General features: G+C 39.2%; 2 protein-coding genes across 3 annotated transcripts; one reads left to right on the top strand and one right to left on the bottom strand.

Annotated features, from left to right (window-relative positions):
* Positions 1–498: 498 nt before the first annotated feature.
* Positions 499–5,074, bottom strand: LOC113733003 (ABC transporter I family member 20). The gene is made up of 7 exons (XM_027259097.2): positions 4,771–5,074; positions 4,298–4,431; positions 3,691–3,810; positions 1,947–2,042; positions 1,668–1,820; positions 1,504–1,581; positions 499–958 (listed from the first exon to the last, which is right to left on the bottom strand). The coding sequence occupies exons 1-7, from the start codon at positions 4,949–4,951 to the stop codon at positions 722–724; spliced, it is 999 nt and encodes a 332-aa protein (XP_027114898.2). The 5' UTR covers positions 4,952–5,074; the 3' UTR covers positions 499–721.
* Positions 5,075–10,871: 5,797 nt separating this feature from the next.
* Positions 10,872–16,999, top strand: LOC113733002 (uncharacterized). Of its 2 annotated transcripts, XM_072080980.1 has the most exons (3): positions 10,872–11,208; positions 13,363–13,647; positions 16,307–16,999. In XM_072080980.1, exons 2-3 carry the CDS (start codon positions 13,419–13,421, stop codon positions 16,501–16,503), a joined length of 426 nt encoding a protein of 141 aa, XP_071937081.1. In that variant the 5' UTR covers positions 10,872–11,208; positions 13,363–13,418; the 3' UTR covers positions 16,504–16,999. The 2 variants fall into 2 exon arrangements, with proteins under 2 accessions (XP_071937081.1, XP_027114897.1); XM_027259096.2 differs by having other exon boundaries at positions 10,873–13,647.
* Positions 17,000–17,444: the final 445 nt, after the last annotated feature.

Raw genomic sequence — 17,444 nt, 5'->3', positions numbered from 1 at the left:
TAGAAAGTCAAGGAGAGAAGATTGGTGGGGAAGGGTGAATCAATGGATCAAATTGGTTGGGAAGAAGGAAGAGTTGACAGTAACTAGTCTGTAGGTAATTTAGCATTCTCTTGTGCTCAAGTTGCTCTATGAGAATAGAGTATTATTCAAAAAATAAGGACACTGGTTGGTTGTAGAGGTAAAAGTAGATATGACAATTGTTGGTAGTGTTGGAGGAGAGGAGGGGTGGTGGTGGTGGTGGTGGGTAGAGCGTCATGTGATGGGTGGTGATGGAAGGTCGTAAGCAGAAGGAGAAAGAGATTGCCAGATTTTTTTTGGGGTAGGCCTGTTTGAGATTGTATAGATTAGGCGTTTTTTAAAGGTGTTTTTGAAATGTGTTACCGACTCCAGCGAAAAAAACAAACAAATCCAAGCAGAGCCAAAGATACTAGTAACGAAAAATAACCACACTCAGGTACGATTATCAGCTAAATACTGCCCCAACAGTGAAGAGACTACTGGTATCCAAAACCCATCTTTTGCTGTAACGACGTATAAATATTTCCCACATTTGCGAAACAAATTATACGGTTCTATAGCTACATTTTCCCCAGAAAAAAGTACTACTACAAGAAGAATAAAGAAATAGATTTCCCTAATGGCTATGTTACACACAGATACCAAAACCATATGTGGAACCATCTATCAATTGTAATCGCAATTTCGTCACAGGCACAATCTTTTATCTTAGGACCCTGTTTGAGCTCAAGAAAAAATTCTCTCCACCAGCAAGGGTGGAATGCATTCTCCCACCAGCCCATCCATTATTCAAAGCGCGCGAAGCCACACGGGCTGGATCCCCCGTCACACGAGTGCCATCGACTTGATTTTCAAATTCTGGGAGACCTTTTGCCTTCCTTTCCTTCCTTCTTCTCCTGTCTTCATCTCTTTCTTTTCTTAGCCAACTCTCCACTGTTCTCTGCAGACAAATTTCGCAGCAGACAAAAAAGGTTAATATATTTGCTATCATTAACCATGACAAAAGGAGAATTTATCATGAGATGGAATGCATGAACCAAGACGGCATTCAACAAATTTGTACCGAGAAAATTGGATTCAGGAGATTAAACATGTTTCACCTACGAACTCCATTAACTATATCATCATATTTGCCAGACCAGAATAGCATTTCTAAGGCTTAATCTACAATTGCGTCCAGTCTAGGATAATTTCAAGTTACAGCATTCACAAGACAGCTAAGAAGCTTATTTCTCTTGAAATGCCAGTATGTTTTAGCTTGTACAAAGTAATATCAGCAACTCTCAGCTCAATCCTATTATCTGAGTTACAGAATACCACCAAAAGATCCTTTCAGAAGCCCGGTTTTCTATCTTGGTGCAGCATAACACGCTTAATCAAGTCTCAGGCTACTTTTTAGGACCAAAAAGAAATCACAGGCTACTTGGTAGTTTAAACTGGAGTTTTCTTTAAAAAAAAAAAAAAAAAAGAATGAGAGAAACCTACCATTAGAGACAGGTTGCTTATCTCTCTAACCTTATCCATTGGCATGGCCAATTGCAACTTGCCATGGGCCACATACACCTAAAAAGAGTAGAACCAATTTCAGATTACACTTGTGAAGAACCACATCAAGATGCCAAAAGAAGTAATTGCAAATAGAATCCTACCATGTAAGATGGCCAATCCTCAAGGCCGTCAAAAATATGTGTAGCATAGATTATTGTAGCACCACGCTCTTGGCATTCCTTCTTCAAAAATCTCATAAGATCAGCCCTTGCAAGAACATCTAAGTCAACTGTGATCTCATCTAGAAGAAGAACCTAGATAAACAGGGGGTCCAAGTGATGTTAAAAGAAAGACAGTGATGTATCAGCTGAGGAAGCAAAAAGATTGACAGAAACAGAGTACAGATAGGGACAGCATTCTCAAGCTCAATGATGTTGTACCTTAAATGGCTTAAGTAGACCCATACAAATCTGTACTCTTCTTCTCTGGCCATCAGATACCTTGTGCATTCGCCATGACAGATCAACACCCAAGACCTACGTCATGAAAGAAAACAAAGTAAAAATAATAGCCATATCTCCAACATACTAACAAGATGGACCCTTGAGATGAGGAAAAGCGTATTAACATGATACAACTGTCTTCAGCAATGATCAGTGGAGTAACAATGGTGGAGGAATATAAATCTCTATCAACGGTTTTACAAGATACCATCTTATTTCGCTATTTGCTTTTGGAACTACCAATGTTTATCTATCAACTTTTACCATTGTCAGGGAACATAGAGTTGAAGATTGTTCTATCACAGGGTCAGATTAACACTTTCATATTTATTGGGAACAAAGTAAAGGTTAATCCAAAGAGACCTTATAGAGGCAGAAATGAAGCCCAAAATAGTGAATGTCACCAAACTAGCACTTACAAATGTTCACAGCAGAACTACAACGAACATTCTTAATTAAAAGCATATTGGGATAATTCAACCTTAAGGTTTCCACTAAATCCAACTCCATTTCTCAAATCAAGTAGGGTTAATTTAAAATAATACTTGGATTAACTCAATGAATAGTCTTAAAAACTTTTCTTCTGCACTTGAACAATAAATGTTGCTTCTATGAAAGCACATTGGTGCATGAACCATTTATTTAGGTTTCCTCCTTAAGAAACACAAGTCAAAGTAGAGAAAGAAATAGGAACACTTGGTAGAAGGACAAAATGAAGAAGATAATTACGAGATAAAAGGAAATATATGGAAAAGATATGAATGCAAATGAAATTTGATACTTCTTTTTTTTTTGTACAGGTTTGGAGATTTATCTTTCTGGTCAAGAGGTTGTTTTTTGCACTATCTTGTGGGGCTGTCTGGAAAGAGATTACAGGAAAGCACTGATTTCAAGCCAGCTTTATGTGGTCAATAATTTGGAAAGTGGGATTGAGGCTTTTTGGGCAAAACCCGAGGTTAAACCTTTCTCTTTTTTCCAAATGAATTAACTGGCTTCACCCTCAGGCAGGACAAATAGAATTGTAAATAAGGCAGTCCAAGGCAACCCTTGTGCCAGATTACAGGGAGCTTTTAGAGATGGAAAAAGGAAAACATAGATAGAGCTATCATGGTTCATTGGTAGAACATCAAGAGTGACAACTTGATTATGGAGTATAAGAGAGAAAATATCTGTACCAGGTTAGTTGTTTCACAGACTCATGAAACTGGCTCTCTTCTTGCAGAAGAGAGCTTATGAACAATTTTTTTTCTCCAATCAAAGCAACTCTCATTTGGAAAATTGCAGAAATTAATGATTGCCATGAAATCAATTTCATTCCTGGGTACAGCAAGAATTGAAAGAAAACAGTGTGTTGATTTCCTAGCAAAACTTGGTCTAAGCCAAAGGAAAGGGTCCTCATGAATTTTTAACCATCCACCGCCAATGCTTAAATAGGTTCTTATGTGGAGATACTACAGGGTTTGAAAGAATCACAAAGCATTTAAGTGTATTACCAGTTAAATTTTCTTTCTTCTACCTCAGCCGACCAAAAAATAAAATATTAAAAAATAAAGCATAAACTTCCACTGTAACAGGACAATCTGCGACTTTATCTGAAGGATGCTAGCTCCTTACTAGCAAGAGAAATATAACCCCTCCCATTTCAGCATAAGAAATGAAATAGAAGAGTGTAGCATCATACCTTTATCAGCTCCTCTCGTCTTTGGGGATTGACACCTGCTACACCAAATATCATCTTTTCAGCAGAGACATCCATTTGAATGGAAACCTCAAATCCAGCAAATGCAACGTCTCTTCTCCACTGTACCAAAAAAAAAAAAGTGTAAACACTAGTTCAGAAAATGACATATCGAAAAGTTTCCACTTTCCAACATGCATAATTACTGGCAAAATGAAAAAGGTAAATCATTTCTCAGACAAGCACCACTCAATGATCAATCAAAAATGGAAACAAATTGCAGTAATCCATATCCAACTCATTTCAGAAGCTACTCAGATCAAAATCCTCAATGACAAATCCAAGAAGATAAATGATTTCCGCTCCCTGTCTCACAAAACAGCAGAAATTAAATTCCTACCCCAACCAAAAAAAAAAAAAAAAAGAAAAAGCCCCCACAAATACTACTCCTGACTATTTAGATATCAGAGACTACCAGCTAAGAACTATATTAAACATTGTCAAACACATGTACTAACAATTCCACATAAACTTAAAAAACAGCTTAAAACCTCAATTCGACAACAAAAAAGAATGAAAAACGGAGATGACAAAAAGGAAAGAGAAAGACCTCTCCACCAAGATAACAGAGGTCTCCAGAAACAGTCAAAGCAGTGTCATGAAATGCTGATCTCCCCAGCACCCTAACCATGTCAGGCTCCACCAGATGCTTCCCTCCCAATATCTTCAAAATAGTGGTTTTCCCTGAAAACCCAAATCACAGAAACAAATATATAATCACACTCCGCTTATTGCCCGACTCCTAGAATCCACTGTCTTGAACTCAAAATGATCGTTCAAAATTTAAAAATTTCAACTCCTCTTCCAATCTACATATCATGATATTGACCAGAAAATTACTAGAATTAATAAAGCAAGCTCTCAGCTAATGGGATTAAGTAGTAGTTTCTGTAACGAAATGCATTTCTGAAACAAGCCCATGTACCATAAAAGGGCCCTTCTTTCTTGATTAATTGAGAAGGAAACAGCAAAAAAAAAAAAAAATAAATAAATAAATAAATAAAAGGAAAAGTAGGAAAGAACCTGCGCCATTCGATCCGACGAGAAGGCAACGATCTCCAGGATAGAGGGAGAGGAAGAAATCTTGGATGAGGGGAGTGGAGCCAGGGGGAGGATGGCCGTCGATTCCTGGGTAAGTAAATCTGAGGTTATTGATCTCCAGCGCGGGCTTTGGACCCTCACCTTCCACCTCCTTCAGCGCCATTTTCTTTCCTTTTTTTGGTTCCTACGGAATTTGCTTTAATTTTGAGCAGTGGTGCTGTAGGTTAGGTGACTGTAATGTACACATATATTTCCGTGTGTGGAATAGTGCGTGGCTACGTTTTCCTTGTAACACTCTCACTAGTTTTTCCCTCGACACTTTCTATCCTTGGGTTTGGTCATTGGTGAGGCTGTTTTCGGGTTAAAAATTAGACCCTCTCAAGATCTGCCCTCCCCCATCGCTCAAAACATCGTCTAATGGAGTAGACAAACTAACTAAAGATGAAAGCAAGACTTAGGAAGCATGAACCAAGAAGGCGTGAATGTCAAGAGTGAAAGGCGCAATCACTAGATAAAACAACTACAAAAAAGCGTGAGTAAGCAGAAACCAGGAAGCAAGAACATGAAGGCGTGGATGCTAAGAAGCCGAAGACGTGGACATTGGATAGAGTCGTTGTCAAAAGCGTGACCAACGGATCACGCCTTTCCTGGGTTTCAGTTGTTCTAACAGAACCTCAGGCGCGGCAACTTATAGATGCAACTTACAGATGCGATTAGACACGTGTATTGCTTTTATTGGCCTAGTTAGTAATCTGTTAGGATTAGTTAGCTTTATAAGCAGGCTTCTCTGCTCAAGGAGAGGCAGCTTTTGAATTCATTTGTCCAGATTCATCAGAATTTGCTTGAGGAGCAATCCTCAGTTTCCCTCCCAATTTTTCCTTCGATTCTTACCCCTTCTTAGCTAGAATCATCATTTCTGTTCTTGTAATTTATTTTCCAAGATTCAATTAAGGAAGGATCATATTCATACGTTTACTGTTCCATTGATTCATTGATAATTAGTCTCTTACTTGAATTTGTTCCTTTTGATTCCTGCAAAAGCTCTGGCTTCTCTGGTTTCTGATCCATAACAGTGGTATCAGAGCTAGCTACGAGCCATTGGGAAATGACTAAGAGCCAAGACAAAACGAGGAAGGAGATCACTGAGCTAGGAAATGTAGTTAGAACTTTTGCTAACAGGAGTGATGGACTGGAGCAAGCTGTCAGGATCATGGAGCACAGGCAGGAGAGTACTGAGAAGGCACTCAAAAACGTGGATCAGAAATATGAAGGCATGATTAACATGATGGCGCAAATGTTAGCAAGATTAAATGACAAGGGGAAGGATATAGAAGGCAGCAGCTTAGAGTCCGGATTAGTACATAAGGAGGATAACAGGAGGAAGGAAGAGCAGAAATGAGCTATGGATAGATCTGAACACCAGGGAAACAAGACTTTCACCAGGCTACCTAAGGTGGACCTGCCATCATTCACTGGGGAGAATCCCAGGGAATGGATCAGGAAGGCCAACAAGTACTTCAAAATCAATGGAGTAGAGGAGGAAATGAAGTCTGAAGTTGCAGAACTCTATTTCAGGGATAAGGCAGATATCTGGTTTCATGGTGTATTCAATGGAATGGAGGATATTCCATGGGAAGAACTCTGCAATGCGCTATGTGAAAGGTTTGGAGATGGCTCTCCTGAGGAAGCCATAGAAGAGTTCAACAAATTGATGCAGACAGGTTCAGTAGCTGACTACTTGGAGAAATTCGAAATGCTCAAAGCCCTGGTAATGCCTTCCCTCCCTCATCAGCAAGATTGCTATTACAAAACATGCTTTCTAAGTTGATTAAAAGAAGAAATAGTAACTATGGTAAAACTAGCCAAACCTAAAACACTGGCGGATGCTGTGGAAACTGCCAAACTGCAGGAGAGGAACCTGAGAGCCTTGCAGAAAATCCACAAGGCTCCCTCCTATAGCCCCAGTTACCAGAAACCTCTGCTTAAAATCCCAAACTATCCCAAACTTCCTGACAAAACTCCAAGCTACCCCAAATTACCTGACAAACAGATCCCCAAAGCCTACAATAACCACCTCAATACTCAGAGTCAGTTCAAAAAACTCACCCCAACAGAACTCAACCATAGGAGGGAAAAGGGACTTTGCTTCAAATGTGCTGAACCATATACATTAGGACATGTATGTAAACAATCTCATTTAAACCTGTTGATTATGGAGGAGGAGGAGATGCCAGGAACTGTGGGAGAGGGGGAGAAAAATGATGAGGCTGATATATTCTGCGACTGTATTGGAGGAGAGTTAGAGAATGAACTCATGGAAGTATCTATCCATGCCTTGGCTGGGGGGAATTAACACAAGACCATCAGGATTAAGGGGATGATTTAGGGAAGGGTCATTACTGCACTAGTTGACAGTGGTAGTACACATTATTTTATTGATGAACAATTGGCTAGAAGCTTGAAACTGATAACAAAGAGGGAGACTCTGTCAGTTAGAGTGGCAAACGGGGAGAAACTGCAGTCCAGAAACATTGCCAAGCCTATAGCATGGCGGATGCAGGGATATGAATTCCTACATCAGTTCAATACACTGAGGCTGGGAGGATGTGACATGATACTAGGAGTAGATTGGTTAGCCAGGAACAGTCCAATGGAATTTGACTTTAGAAGACTAAGTATGAAGTTCAGAAAAGGGAAACAACAGGTAGAGCTAAAGGGAGGGGACAATACCATACAATTAAAGCTTATAAGAGGAAGTAGACTGCATAAGTGGACCAGGAAGCAAACGTATGGAATTCTGGCACAGGTAAATGCAGTGGAGGATAGGGAACCAGTCCAGGAGCCAACTCTACCAATTATGGAGAAGCTACTGTAGGACTTTGCATATATATTCCAGGAACCACAGGGATTACCCCCTGCAAGGAGCCAGGATCACTGCATCACTCTCAAGGAGGGAGCAAAGCCATTCCAAATTAGGCCATACAGGTGTCCCTATATTCAGAAGACAGAGATTGAGAAACTAGTGCAGGAGATGCTACACTCAGGGATCATCCAGCTCAGTAGCAGCCCTTTTGCCCCACCAGTGCTGCTGGTCAAGAAGAAGGATGGATCATGGAGGTTTTGTGTGAACTACAGACAGTTAAATGACCTGACAGTAAAAAATAAGTTCCCTATGCCCCTTATTGATGAACTGTTGGATGAATTGCATGGTTCCAAATATTTCACCAAAATTGACCTCAGAACAGGGTACTTCCAGATAAGGGTAAGGGAAGAAGATATCCCTAAAACAGTTTTCAGAACACACCAAGGACTATACGAATTCAAGGTCATGCCATTTGGACTGACCAATGCACTTGCAACTTTTCAAGGATTGATGAACCAGGTATTCCAGAAGCAACTCAGGAAGCATGTATTAGTATTTTTTGATGATATACTAATCTACAGCCCTACACTGGAGGAACATGTCCAGCATGTTACTGAAGTCTTAGAAATTCTAAGGCAACACCAACTCTATGCTAAGGAGAGCAAGTGCTCATTTGCTCAGAAGCAGGTAAAATATCTAGGCCATATCATTTCAGCAGATGGAGTGAGAGCTAACCCCAAGAAGATTGACAACATGATGCAGTGGCCAAGACCAGGGAACACCAAATAGCTAAAGGGATTCTTAGGACTGACAGGTTACTACAGGAAATTTGTCAAGAGATATGGTGCTATTGCCAAACCCCTAACCACCCTCCTCAAGAAGGATGGCTTCCACTGGGGAGAGGAGGCTGAGGATGCTTTTCAGAAGCTCAAATTAGCTATGTGCAGCACCCCTGTACTAGTTCTTCCAGACTTCACTCAACCCTTTATAGTAGAAACTGATGCCTATTATGGGGGAATAGGAGCTGTACTAATGCAGAACAGGAGACCGTTGGCTTTTCTTAGTCAAAGCTTGGGGTAGAAGAATTTGGGACTTTCAATTTATGAAAAAGAACTACTGGCCTTAGTCACAGCAGTCACTAAGTGGAGGCATTACCTGGAGGGTCACCATTTTATCATCAACACTGACCACCGAAGTCTAAAATACCTGTTGGAACAGAGGATCACCACCCCCCTCCAACAGAAGTGGCTAACTAAACTGATGGGGCTAAGCTATGAGATATGCTACAAGAAAGGAAAGGAGAATGTGGTAGCTGATGCCCTCTCCAGAATAGGAAAAGAGGAAGCCAAGTGTGCAATAACCACCACAGTTATACTTGAATGGATGAAAGAGGTGATGGAAAGCTATCTGGGAGATGTCTGGGCTCAGGACCTTATCAGGGGAATCTTAGCATTTCCAGGACAGGCTTCAGATTATAGCTATCAGAACGAAATTTTGAGGCATAAAGGGAGAGTTGTGGTTGGGAAGGGGGGAGAAATAAGGAAGACACTCATCACTGCCCTTCATGACTCACAGCTAGGTGGACATTCAGGCATACAAGCCAGCTGGATGAGAGCTAAACAGTTATTCTTTTGGCCAGGTATGTTCAAAGAGATCAAGACAGCAATATTGCAATGTGATACCTACAGGAAATGTAAAGATGAACGTGTGGCCTACCCAAGTCTACTCCAATCACTCTATACTCCACAGCATTCTTGGAGTCATGTTACCATGGATTTCATAAAAGGGTTACCCAAATCTGAAGGGAAGGACACTGTCCTGGTTGTAGTAGACAGGTTTACTAAGTATGCAAACTTCATAAGTTTGGCTCACCCCTTTGAGGCCACAAAGGTAGCTAGGATTTTTCTGGACCATGTCTGTAAGCTACATGGCATCCCTCAGAGCATGATCTCAGACAGAGACAAGATCTTCATCAGCCAGTTCTGGACAGAGCTGTTCACACTGCTGGGGGTGGGATTAAACCTGAGTACAGCCTACCACCCTCAAACAGATGGCCAAACAGAGAAAGTCAATCAAGTACTAGAAATGTATCTCAGGTGTATGACACACCTGGAACCTAAGAGATGGAACACATGGCTTTCCTTGGGCGAGTGGTGGTACAAAACTACCCACCACACTGCTATACAGATGACCCCCTTTGAAGCTTTGTATGGATCCAAGCCTTCACAGCTAGCCCTTGGCCCCTATGAACAAACCAAGGTAGCCACAATGGGCGACTATATAAGGAACAGGAGACAGATGGATGAGCTATTGCAGCATAACCTGAAGACTGCTCAAGAGAGGATGAAAAGATATGCTGATGAACACAGGAGTGAGAGGGAATTCCAAGTAGGTGATTGGGTGTACTTAAGACTACAGCCTTACAGACAATCCACTATGATGGTCAGGAACAATACCAAGTTATCTGCCAAGTACTTTGGCCCCTACCTCATAGAAGAGAAGATTGGAAAGGTCGCTTACAAGCTTAAGCTGCCTTCTACATCCAGGATACACCCTGTCTTTCATGTGTCCTTGCTAAAGAGGTAACTAGGAGATAAGACTACCCCTATCCTACAACTGCCAGACACGGATGAAAGAGGGCTCATTAGAGTGGAACCAGAGACCTTACTGTGCAGGAGAATTATCAAGAGGGGGAACGCTGCTGTAGCACAATGGTTAATCCAATGGTGGGGAACTGAACCAGCAGACGCAACCTGGGAGGATGCAGTGAAGATTAGGGAGAAATTCCCTCAATTCCAACCTTGAGGACAAGGTTTGCTGCGAGGGGGAGGTATTGTAATGGAGTAGACAAAGTAACTAAAGATGAAAGCAAGACTTAGGAAGCAGGAACCAAGAAGGCGTGAATGTCAAGAGTAGAAAGGCGCGATCACTAGGCAAAACAACTACAAAAAAGCGTGAGTAAGCAGAAACCAGGAAGCAAGAACATGAAGGCGTGGATGCTAAGAAGCCGAAGACGTGGACATTGGATAGAGAGGTTGTCAAAAGCGTGACCAACGGATCACGCCTTTCCTGGGTTTCAATTGTTCTAACAGAACCTCAGGCGCGGCAACTTGTAGATGCAACTTGCAGATGCGATTAGACACGTGTATTGCTTTTATTGGCCTAGTTAGTAATCTGTTAGGATTAGTTAGCTTTATAAGCAGGCTTCTCTGCTCAAGGAGAGGCAGCTTTTGAATTCATTTGTCCAGATTCATCAGAATTTGCTTGAGGAGCAATCCTCAGTTTCCCTCCCAATTTTTCCTTCGATTCTTACCCCTTCTTAGCTAGAATTATCATTTCTGTTCTTGTAATTTGTTTTCCAAGATTCAATTAAGGAAGGATCAGATTCATACATTTACTGTTCCATTGATTCATTGATAATTAGTCTCTTGCTTGAATTTGTTCCTTGTGATTCCTGCAAAAGCTCTGGCTTCTCTGGTTTCTGGTCCATAACACATCGCCCTCTGCAGCTCTGCTCTCTCTAGAGTCTCTCTCGCTCCACAACTTTCTACTCGATTGTAAGATCTTTAGCTATTCATCAATCTTTCTCTTATTCATTTCTTGTGTTCGTGCATCTGCGTGATCTTTCTACTACTTTTTATGTGTCAATCGTGTTATGTGTCATCTTATGTAGTTGTAGATCTGACTTTGATTAGATCTGATCTCTTGCTTTAGATCTTAGTTCTTTTATTTTATTATTTTGTTTCTTTGTTGTTGAATTTTGATTTGATCCCATGTCTTGATTTAGAAAAAAGATAAAGATGAAAGAAAAAGTTTCTTCTTGATTTCATCTGTGCCATGCTGCGTTAAAGAAAGAAGAAATGAAAAAAATTGGGGAAAATGGAAAATATTTGTTTTCGATCTGTTTAATTTATGAGTCGGTGTGATTTTGGCAATGGCTTATATACGAGTTTCTGAGCTTTGTGAGTTAAGGCTTGGAATTACCTTTTTCGTGATTAGAAACGGTACCCCTTAATTTGATTGTGTGTTGATTGGGATCTTTTAGGACAAAAGAATTAAGGAATTTTGGTTGCTACTGTAAAGCTTTAACCTTTTCTGTGTTATTTTGCCTTTTGATTTGTTATGTCTGCTGGTGTTGTTGCTGTTATTAGTTTCTGGATCATAGCATAGGAACTTTGTAATACATTATTAGTAGGTATAAGATTTATTCAAAACAAAAAATAGGTAATATTTTTAGAGCAGTATTACAACTTATATTGAGTACGTTTACAATAGGAATAAGATGTGCTAGTATTGGGTGATTTTTGAAGTTTTGATGCGGAGTATAATGAAGTTAATACTTGGAGTTAAAGATTTAGTTTTATTAGCTAACTAAACTTGAGTGCCATGTTATTTATATTCATTCCATTTGTGATTGTCTCCCATCGATTCAAAGGCAACCGTATTTGAATTGCAATTTTTTGGAGTTTTTGTAAAAAAATGTATTGTAACGATTTGACATATATAAGGTAAAAAAATAATTGAAAAATATGTTCACGAAAAATATAGAGATTTTTTGATAGAAAATTTCTTTCCAAACAAGGTTATACCAAGTGTTCCTGCGATAGGTTTGTAAAAATAAGTTGTCGTTTTCGTACTCAAGCGTGTACCATTCCACAAGATATTGTATTAGTGATAATTTGTTTCTCATTTCAAATTTGTATGTACTAACCTAAGTACTTATGTTAGATTTCTTTTTATTACTAAAAGAAAATCCAAAGCATAGCGATTAATATTCCAATGGTCATCAAGCGAATTATTGAAACAAGAGGAAGGTGCTAATATAAAGTTTTTTTTTTTAAAAAAAAAAACAATGCAAATATTGTTGGTCTAAAGAAAGAACAAAGGAAGTACATTCGAGCAAATATAGATAAACATTGATGCATGATATTGAAAGAAGTAATTTTGAAATCTTACTCACAATTATAAGTATATACTATATAATATATATACAATGTGACATAAATCTTAGAAGGATTTACTGTAATTTCAAAAATTACAAGGGAGATTTTAACAATTATGGAGACGTGTATTAGTTAGCATTACCAATCCATGGGATTTTTTTTTTTTTTTTTTTTTCGACACTGGGGTGTCCGGGTCAAGACCCGAAGGCGGCCCGACTAATCCCCAGCAGCCCGAGAGGAGAGGCCCCATCCCCCCAAGCACGGTAACCCTGCACGACTCGAACCCCTGGCAAGCGCTCCTAAGGAGGCGTGCGCTGCCAGACGAGCTGCCCAGGAGGGGCAATCCATGGGATTGAAAGATGAATCATTCGATATTCGAATCGAGTTTGGTTCAGTAAAAATTTATTGGAATTTGGTTAGTTAGATAGCCATAACACATTTAGAATAGCATTTTATGTTCGATACCTTTTAAATTCGACAAAAAATTCGTTCAAGTTTGACTTGGTAAATAAACCTACCCGATTTAAATAAAATTTATAATTTCTTAAAATAATCAAACAAGTTTGAGCATTAGAATGTTCAATTTGATTAAATTCGTTTATATCCCTATCAACCCAAAAAATGTAAATGGTTGTGGGCTAGAAAATTGACCCGACCCCATAACCCATATGCTTTTCGATTACGGGTTACCTTACGAGTAGCACCAAATCCAGTCTGTAGTCTGTAGTGTACCAAGTTTTCAGTCTTTGGGGTGGCTTTCTTCTTCAGAGTCGAGAGAGAATTGAGAGGATCAGTTGAAGTTTGGATTGGATAGAATTGGGAAGATGGCAGCGATTTACAGCCTATACATCATCAATAAATCAGGGGGCCTAATTTTCTACAAAGACTATGGATCGGCAGGACGAATGGACACCAACGACAGCTTGAGATTGGCCAGTCTATGGCATTCGATGCATGCCATCTCTCAGCAGCTTTCCCCTGTTCCTTCTTGCTCTGGGATTGAACTTCTTCAAGCTGACACTTTCGATCTCCACTGCTTCCAATCCCTCACTGGTTTTCTCCTTATTCCTCCACATTTTTGCCTTTAAGTTAAAGTTTTCATTTTTTTGCTTAATTTTTATGACTAAAGATTCGATGTAGATGGGTTCTTTTCGTTTGAATTGCGCTTCAAAATCTATTTTCTCGATGTAGGTTTTCCCTTACATGCTTTTTGTCATTTTCTTTTTTGCTCGCATGAGAAAAGTTTCTCTATTTTCCTATGTGGTTAACGCTGCTGAATAAGTTGTTCCTATTTCTGAATCAAGATTATTGGGGGAATGGTCTTCATGTTCGGATTTGCTTTACCTGGGCTAGAATTAAGCAAAATCTAGATTAAAATAATTATATTTGCCTTCTAAACTTTGTCAAGGGAAAACTTTTTTTTTTTTTTAATGTCTGGTAATGTTGTCTGTAAACTCATCAAACTAGCTATTCTTCCTTTTCTGAATTTTTCTGTAGTTATTGTATGAATTACATGCACGGGAACATAATTTAGATTGAAGTTATTTGAAACGTACGAGTCACATGCATTATAAGCTTAAGGTTTAATTTAGATATCAGAAAGAAATTGTTGGAAAGCCAACACATCAATAGGGACAGTTTAAATTTGGGCCTTTATGGTTGGGGCCTAGATTGTTTTGAGACATTTCATGGTCTGAATTTGGCCTTAAGCTTAAGAACTGTCATAGTTAGGACGAGTATTTGAAGAGTTATACATACAAGAAACTACTGCATCCTAAAAAACAAGAATGTATAGATTTTCCCAGATGGTTGAGGCCTAAACTATCAAGGGCCAAATTAAGAAAATTGTATTCGTTTGATCAGGCAACGCCATGAAATATGGAAATTTAGATTTTATACTGAATGGATGATAGAGGATGTTTGGATTGGATAGATCGTACCACTTTAGTCAACATTGAGTGGATGTTAAACAGGCATGCCTATGCACTCACTGCTGAAATATGAAACTCTTTCCATTGTTTAGTATGCCCCAAAAAAGAAAAATATAAATTTTTGTTATGGGCATTTTTTTCTGCAAATTTTTCATTTTCTAATGCAGAGCAGTTGAATCTTACATGCGAACTCAAGCTTGTAAAAGCAGTTTACAGGTTTGTGGGGTAGAGCTAGTGCATAGAGTCGTACATTGCTGCATGTAATGCTTGGTTTGTGTTTGATTAAGTCGGAACTGTTAAGTTGCCGGCCATATAGCTCACCCGAGAGACTGGGTTTCTGGACGTGACAGCTTCCACTATAGTTACTTATTTTTCTTGCAATGAAATATATAATGATATGATGAGTTTCTTTACAATAATGAAGATATTGTATTAAATACTGTTTCTTGACAGAAACAGGACTCCTGAACTTCCGTTCTAGTTAGGTGGGTAAATATAACTACTCCTAAAACCAAGGAAATGAGTTATATTCTAGGTTGTAGATGCTCCCCAAAATTTTGATAAGGTATCGGCTAAAGACTCAGGAACAGAGCACTTTGAACATGTCCAACTGGGATGGGAAATTGGGACTTGGGTCTCACCAATTGAGGTCGCAATTGTTTGGGGTAATTTATGGTTCAAATTAAGCCTTAATTTTCACATTTCTAGTCTAGGATAAGAATATAGCATGTAAATATTTGTAATTATTTACCAATACTAGAAATATGTTTAGTTGTCCAACCTACTTATGTTAACACATGAAGAGGAACCCAGAAGTATGACAATCCTTGCCAGCTTCTTCTTGCATTAAGCTAAATGACTGTTAGTGGATTTCAGACTACATTATCTTCATGACAGAAGCACTGCTGTGCTATTGACAGCTCATTTTATCAACTTTCCAAGCTACAATAATTTTTGCCATTCCTGTGACATTCGGTTGTTCTGTACAGGTTTTAGATAGATTGCAAGTCTGACCAACTCTTTTTTTTTTGGGGGTGGGGGTGGGTGTTTGGTTGGGGGAGGCATTCTTGTGTGCTCTTCCAAGTCTTGTTCTGGAGATGAAAGTCCAACTTGAAGATCTAAAGTTTTGCTCTAGTATTACAAAATGAGAGATTTAAAGATGGATAAGAATATAAATGGAAAGGAGGTGATTGCATTACATACATATGTTGGGTATGAAGGTCTGTTCCGGGTAATTTTTTTTATTTTTTTAAAATGTGGCTGTCTTTCTTACATTTTGCTTTTCCATGTTGGCGTTGCACAAGGAAATGATACTTCCAGTGGCCTGGCTGTTTTCCCAGTGAGCTTCACTCCTAAGTTTTGTTCTACCCTTTATCATATTGAGTGTTGCACTTAAAGAACATAGCTGATAAAAAGGCGGAAAGGAGGTGATTGCATCACATAAATATGGAAAGGAGGTGATTGCATTACATACATATGTTGGGTATGAAGTTCTGTTCAGGGTAATTGTTTGATTTTTCTAATGTGGCTGTCTTTCTTACATTTTGCTATTCCACATTGGCATTGCACAAGCAAAAAGATACTTTTGACTGGCCTGGCTGTTTTCCTAGTGAGCTTTAATCCCAAGTGGAATAAACTCTGTTCTACCCTTGCATCATATTGAGTGTTGCACCTAAGAACAAAGCTAATACAAAGGATGATTGTATTCTTTGAATTTGTACAGTTTGATCTTTCTTTATCACATTAGAAATTACTTAACTAGTGTAAGTAAATGCTTGCAGGGACAAAATTTTTTGTGGTCTGTGAACCTGGAACACTACACACGGAAGCTCTTTTGAAGCACGTCTATGAATTATACACTGATTTTGTTTTGAAGAACCCTTTCTATGAAATGGAAATGCCAATTCGGTGTGAACTTTTTGACATCAGCCTGGCTCTGGCTGTGCAGAAGGATCGTGTTGCTCTGTTGGGGAGATAAGCGCCTGTTTATGTGGCAGTGTAGGATAGATATCTAGAGTCTGGTTTGACCCTTTTTCTGTTTCGATAGTAATTTGTGGTGCCAAATTGACAGAGGATTTGCTGCCGGACTGCCGATCTGATCAGCTTTGCATGCATTTGATTCCATTAATTTATGAGAAAGCATGGATGGATATTATCCCCTCTTATTAGAGCTTCTAGTCATCTGTGAAGAGTCTATTGTTAATTCTGTGAATTGTGATGGCTGTGATGAAATCCTGTGGCCTACTGGCATGGTTCATGTTACTGTTGACACTCCAGTTTGGTTGGATGATTTGGGAAGTTATTATCATAGCGGACAGTTAGGGGCAAGAAAAAGGTTAAGCTTGTAATCTTTGAATTGGTAACTTGCTCGGTTGCATGCCATTTCTAACTCTGCAGCAACCGTCTTGCAGAAATAGGATGTTTGCATCTTCTCACTTTCCATTCATTTTCATTAAGCTATTTCTGTTTCAAAAGAGTATATGTTCTTTTATCTACTGCATCCTATCCTAAACTACATAAAGTGCCGAGTGACCAGCTACAGTTGATTGTCCCGGTTTCGATGTGATTCTGCGGCTGATTTTGCCCTTTTGTCTTTCAGCATTACATCTAAACACTGCATAAAGCAGCTTTGTCTGCCGTTGCCTTTTTTCTCCTTTTAGCTTTTGTCCCTTGTTCGGATTGTGGCCTTTTGTCTTGGTTTCTTTGCAGTTTAGGTGTCAAATTTGTCCTTTTGTTTCTTGTACCTTGCACCGTTGCAGGTGCTGCCTTCAACCGCTTTCTTTGTGGGCCTTTGTATGTTTATTATATAATTTTCTGCCAAATATATGTGTCTATGTATGTGTGCACAGAAATTTATCAAAATTTATCAAAATTTATTTGTTGACATCATCATTACAATTTTCAATATACCTTTTTATC

The sequence above is a fragment of the Coffea arabica genome, chromosome 2e, assembly GCF_036785885.1.
Source record: "Coffea arabica cultivar ET-39 chromosome 2e, Coffea Arabica ET-39 HiFi, whole genome shotgun sequence".
NCBI lineage: Eukaryota > Viridiplantae > Streptophyta > Magnoliopsida > Gentianales > Rubiaceae > Coffea > Coffea arabica.
This window is presented reverse-complemented; position numbering and strand designations above follow the sequence as displayed.

Bases quoted from the DNA above. Each gene is read 5' to 3' on its own strand.
- LOC113733003 (XM_027259097.2), bottom strand. From the start codon at position 4,951: ATGGCGCTGAAGGAGGTGGAAGGTGAGGGTCCAAAGCCCGCGCTGGAG. The intron at 4,432-4,770 runs GTTCTTTCCTAC...TTGGGTTTTCAG, and splicing joins CGTCGGATCGAATGGCGCAG to GGAAAACCACTATTTTGAAG. The intron at 1,582-1,667 runs GTAGGATTCTAT...TACTCTTTTTAG, and splicing joins AGGATTGGCCATCTTACATG to GTGTATGTGGCCCATGGCAA.
- LOC113733002 (XM_072080980.1), top strand. From the start codon at position 13,419: ATGGCAGCGATTTACAGCCTATACATCATCAATAAATCAGGGGGCCTA. The intron at 13,648-16,306 runs GTTTTCTCCTTA...AAATGCTTGCAG, and splicing joins CTGCTTCCAATCCCTCACTG to GGACAAAATTTTTTGTGGTC.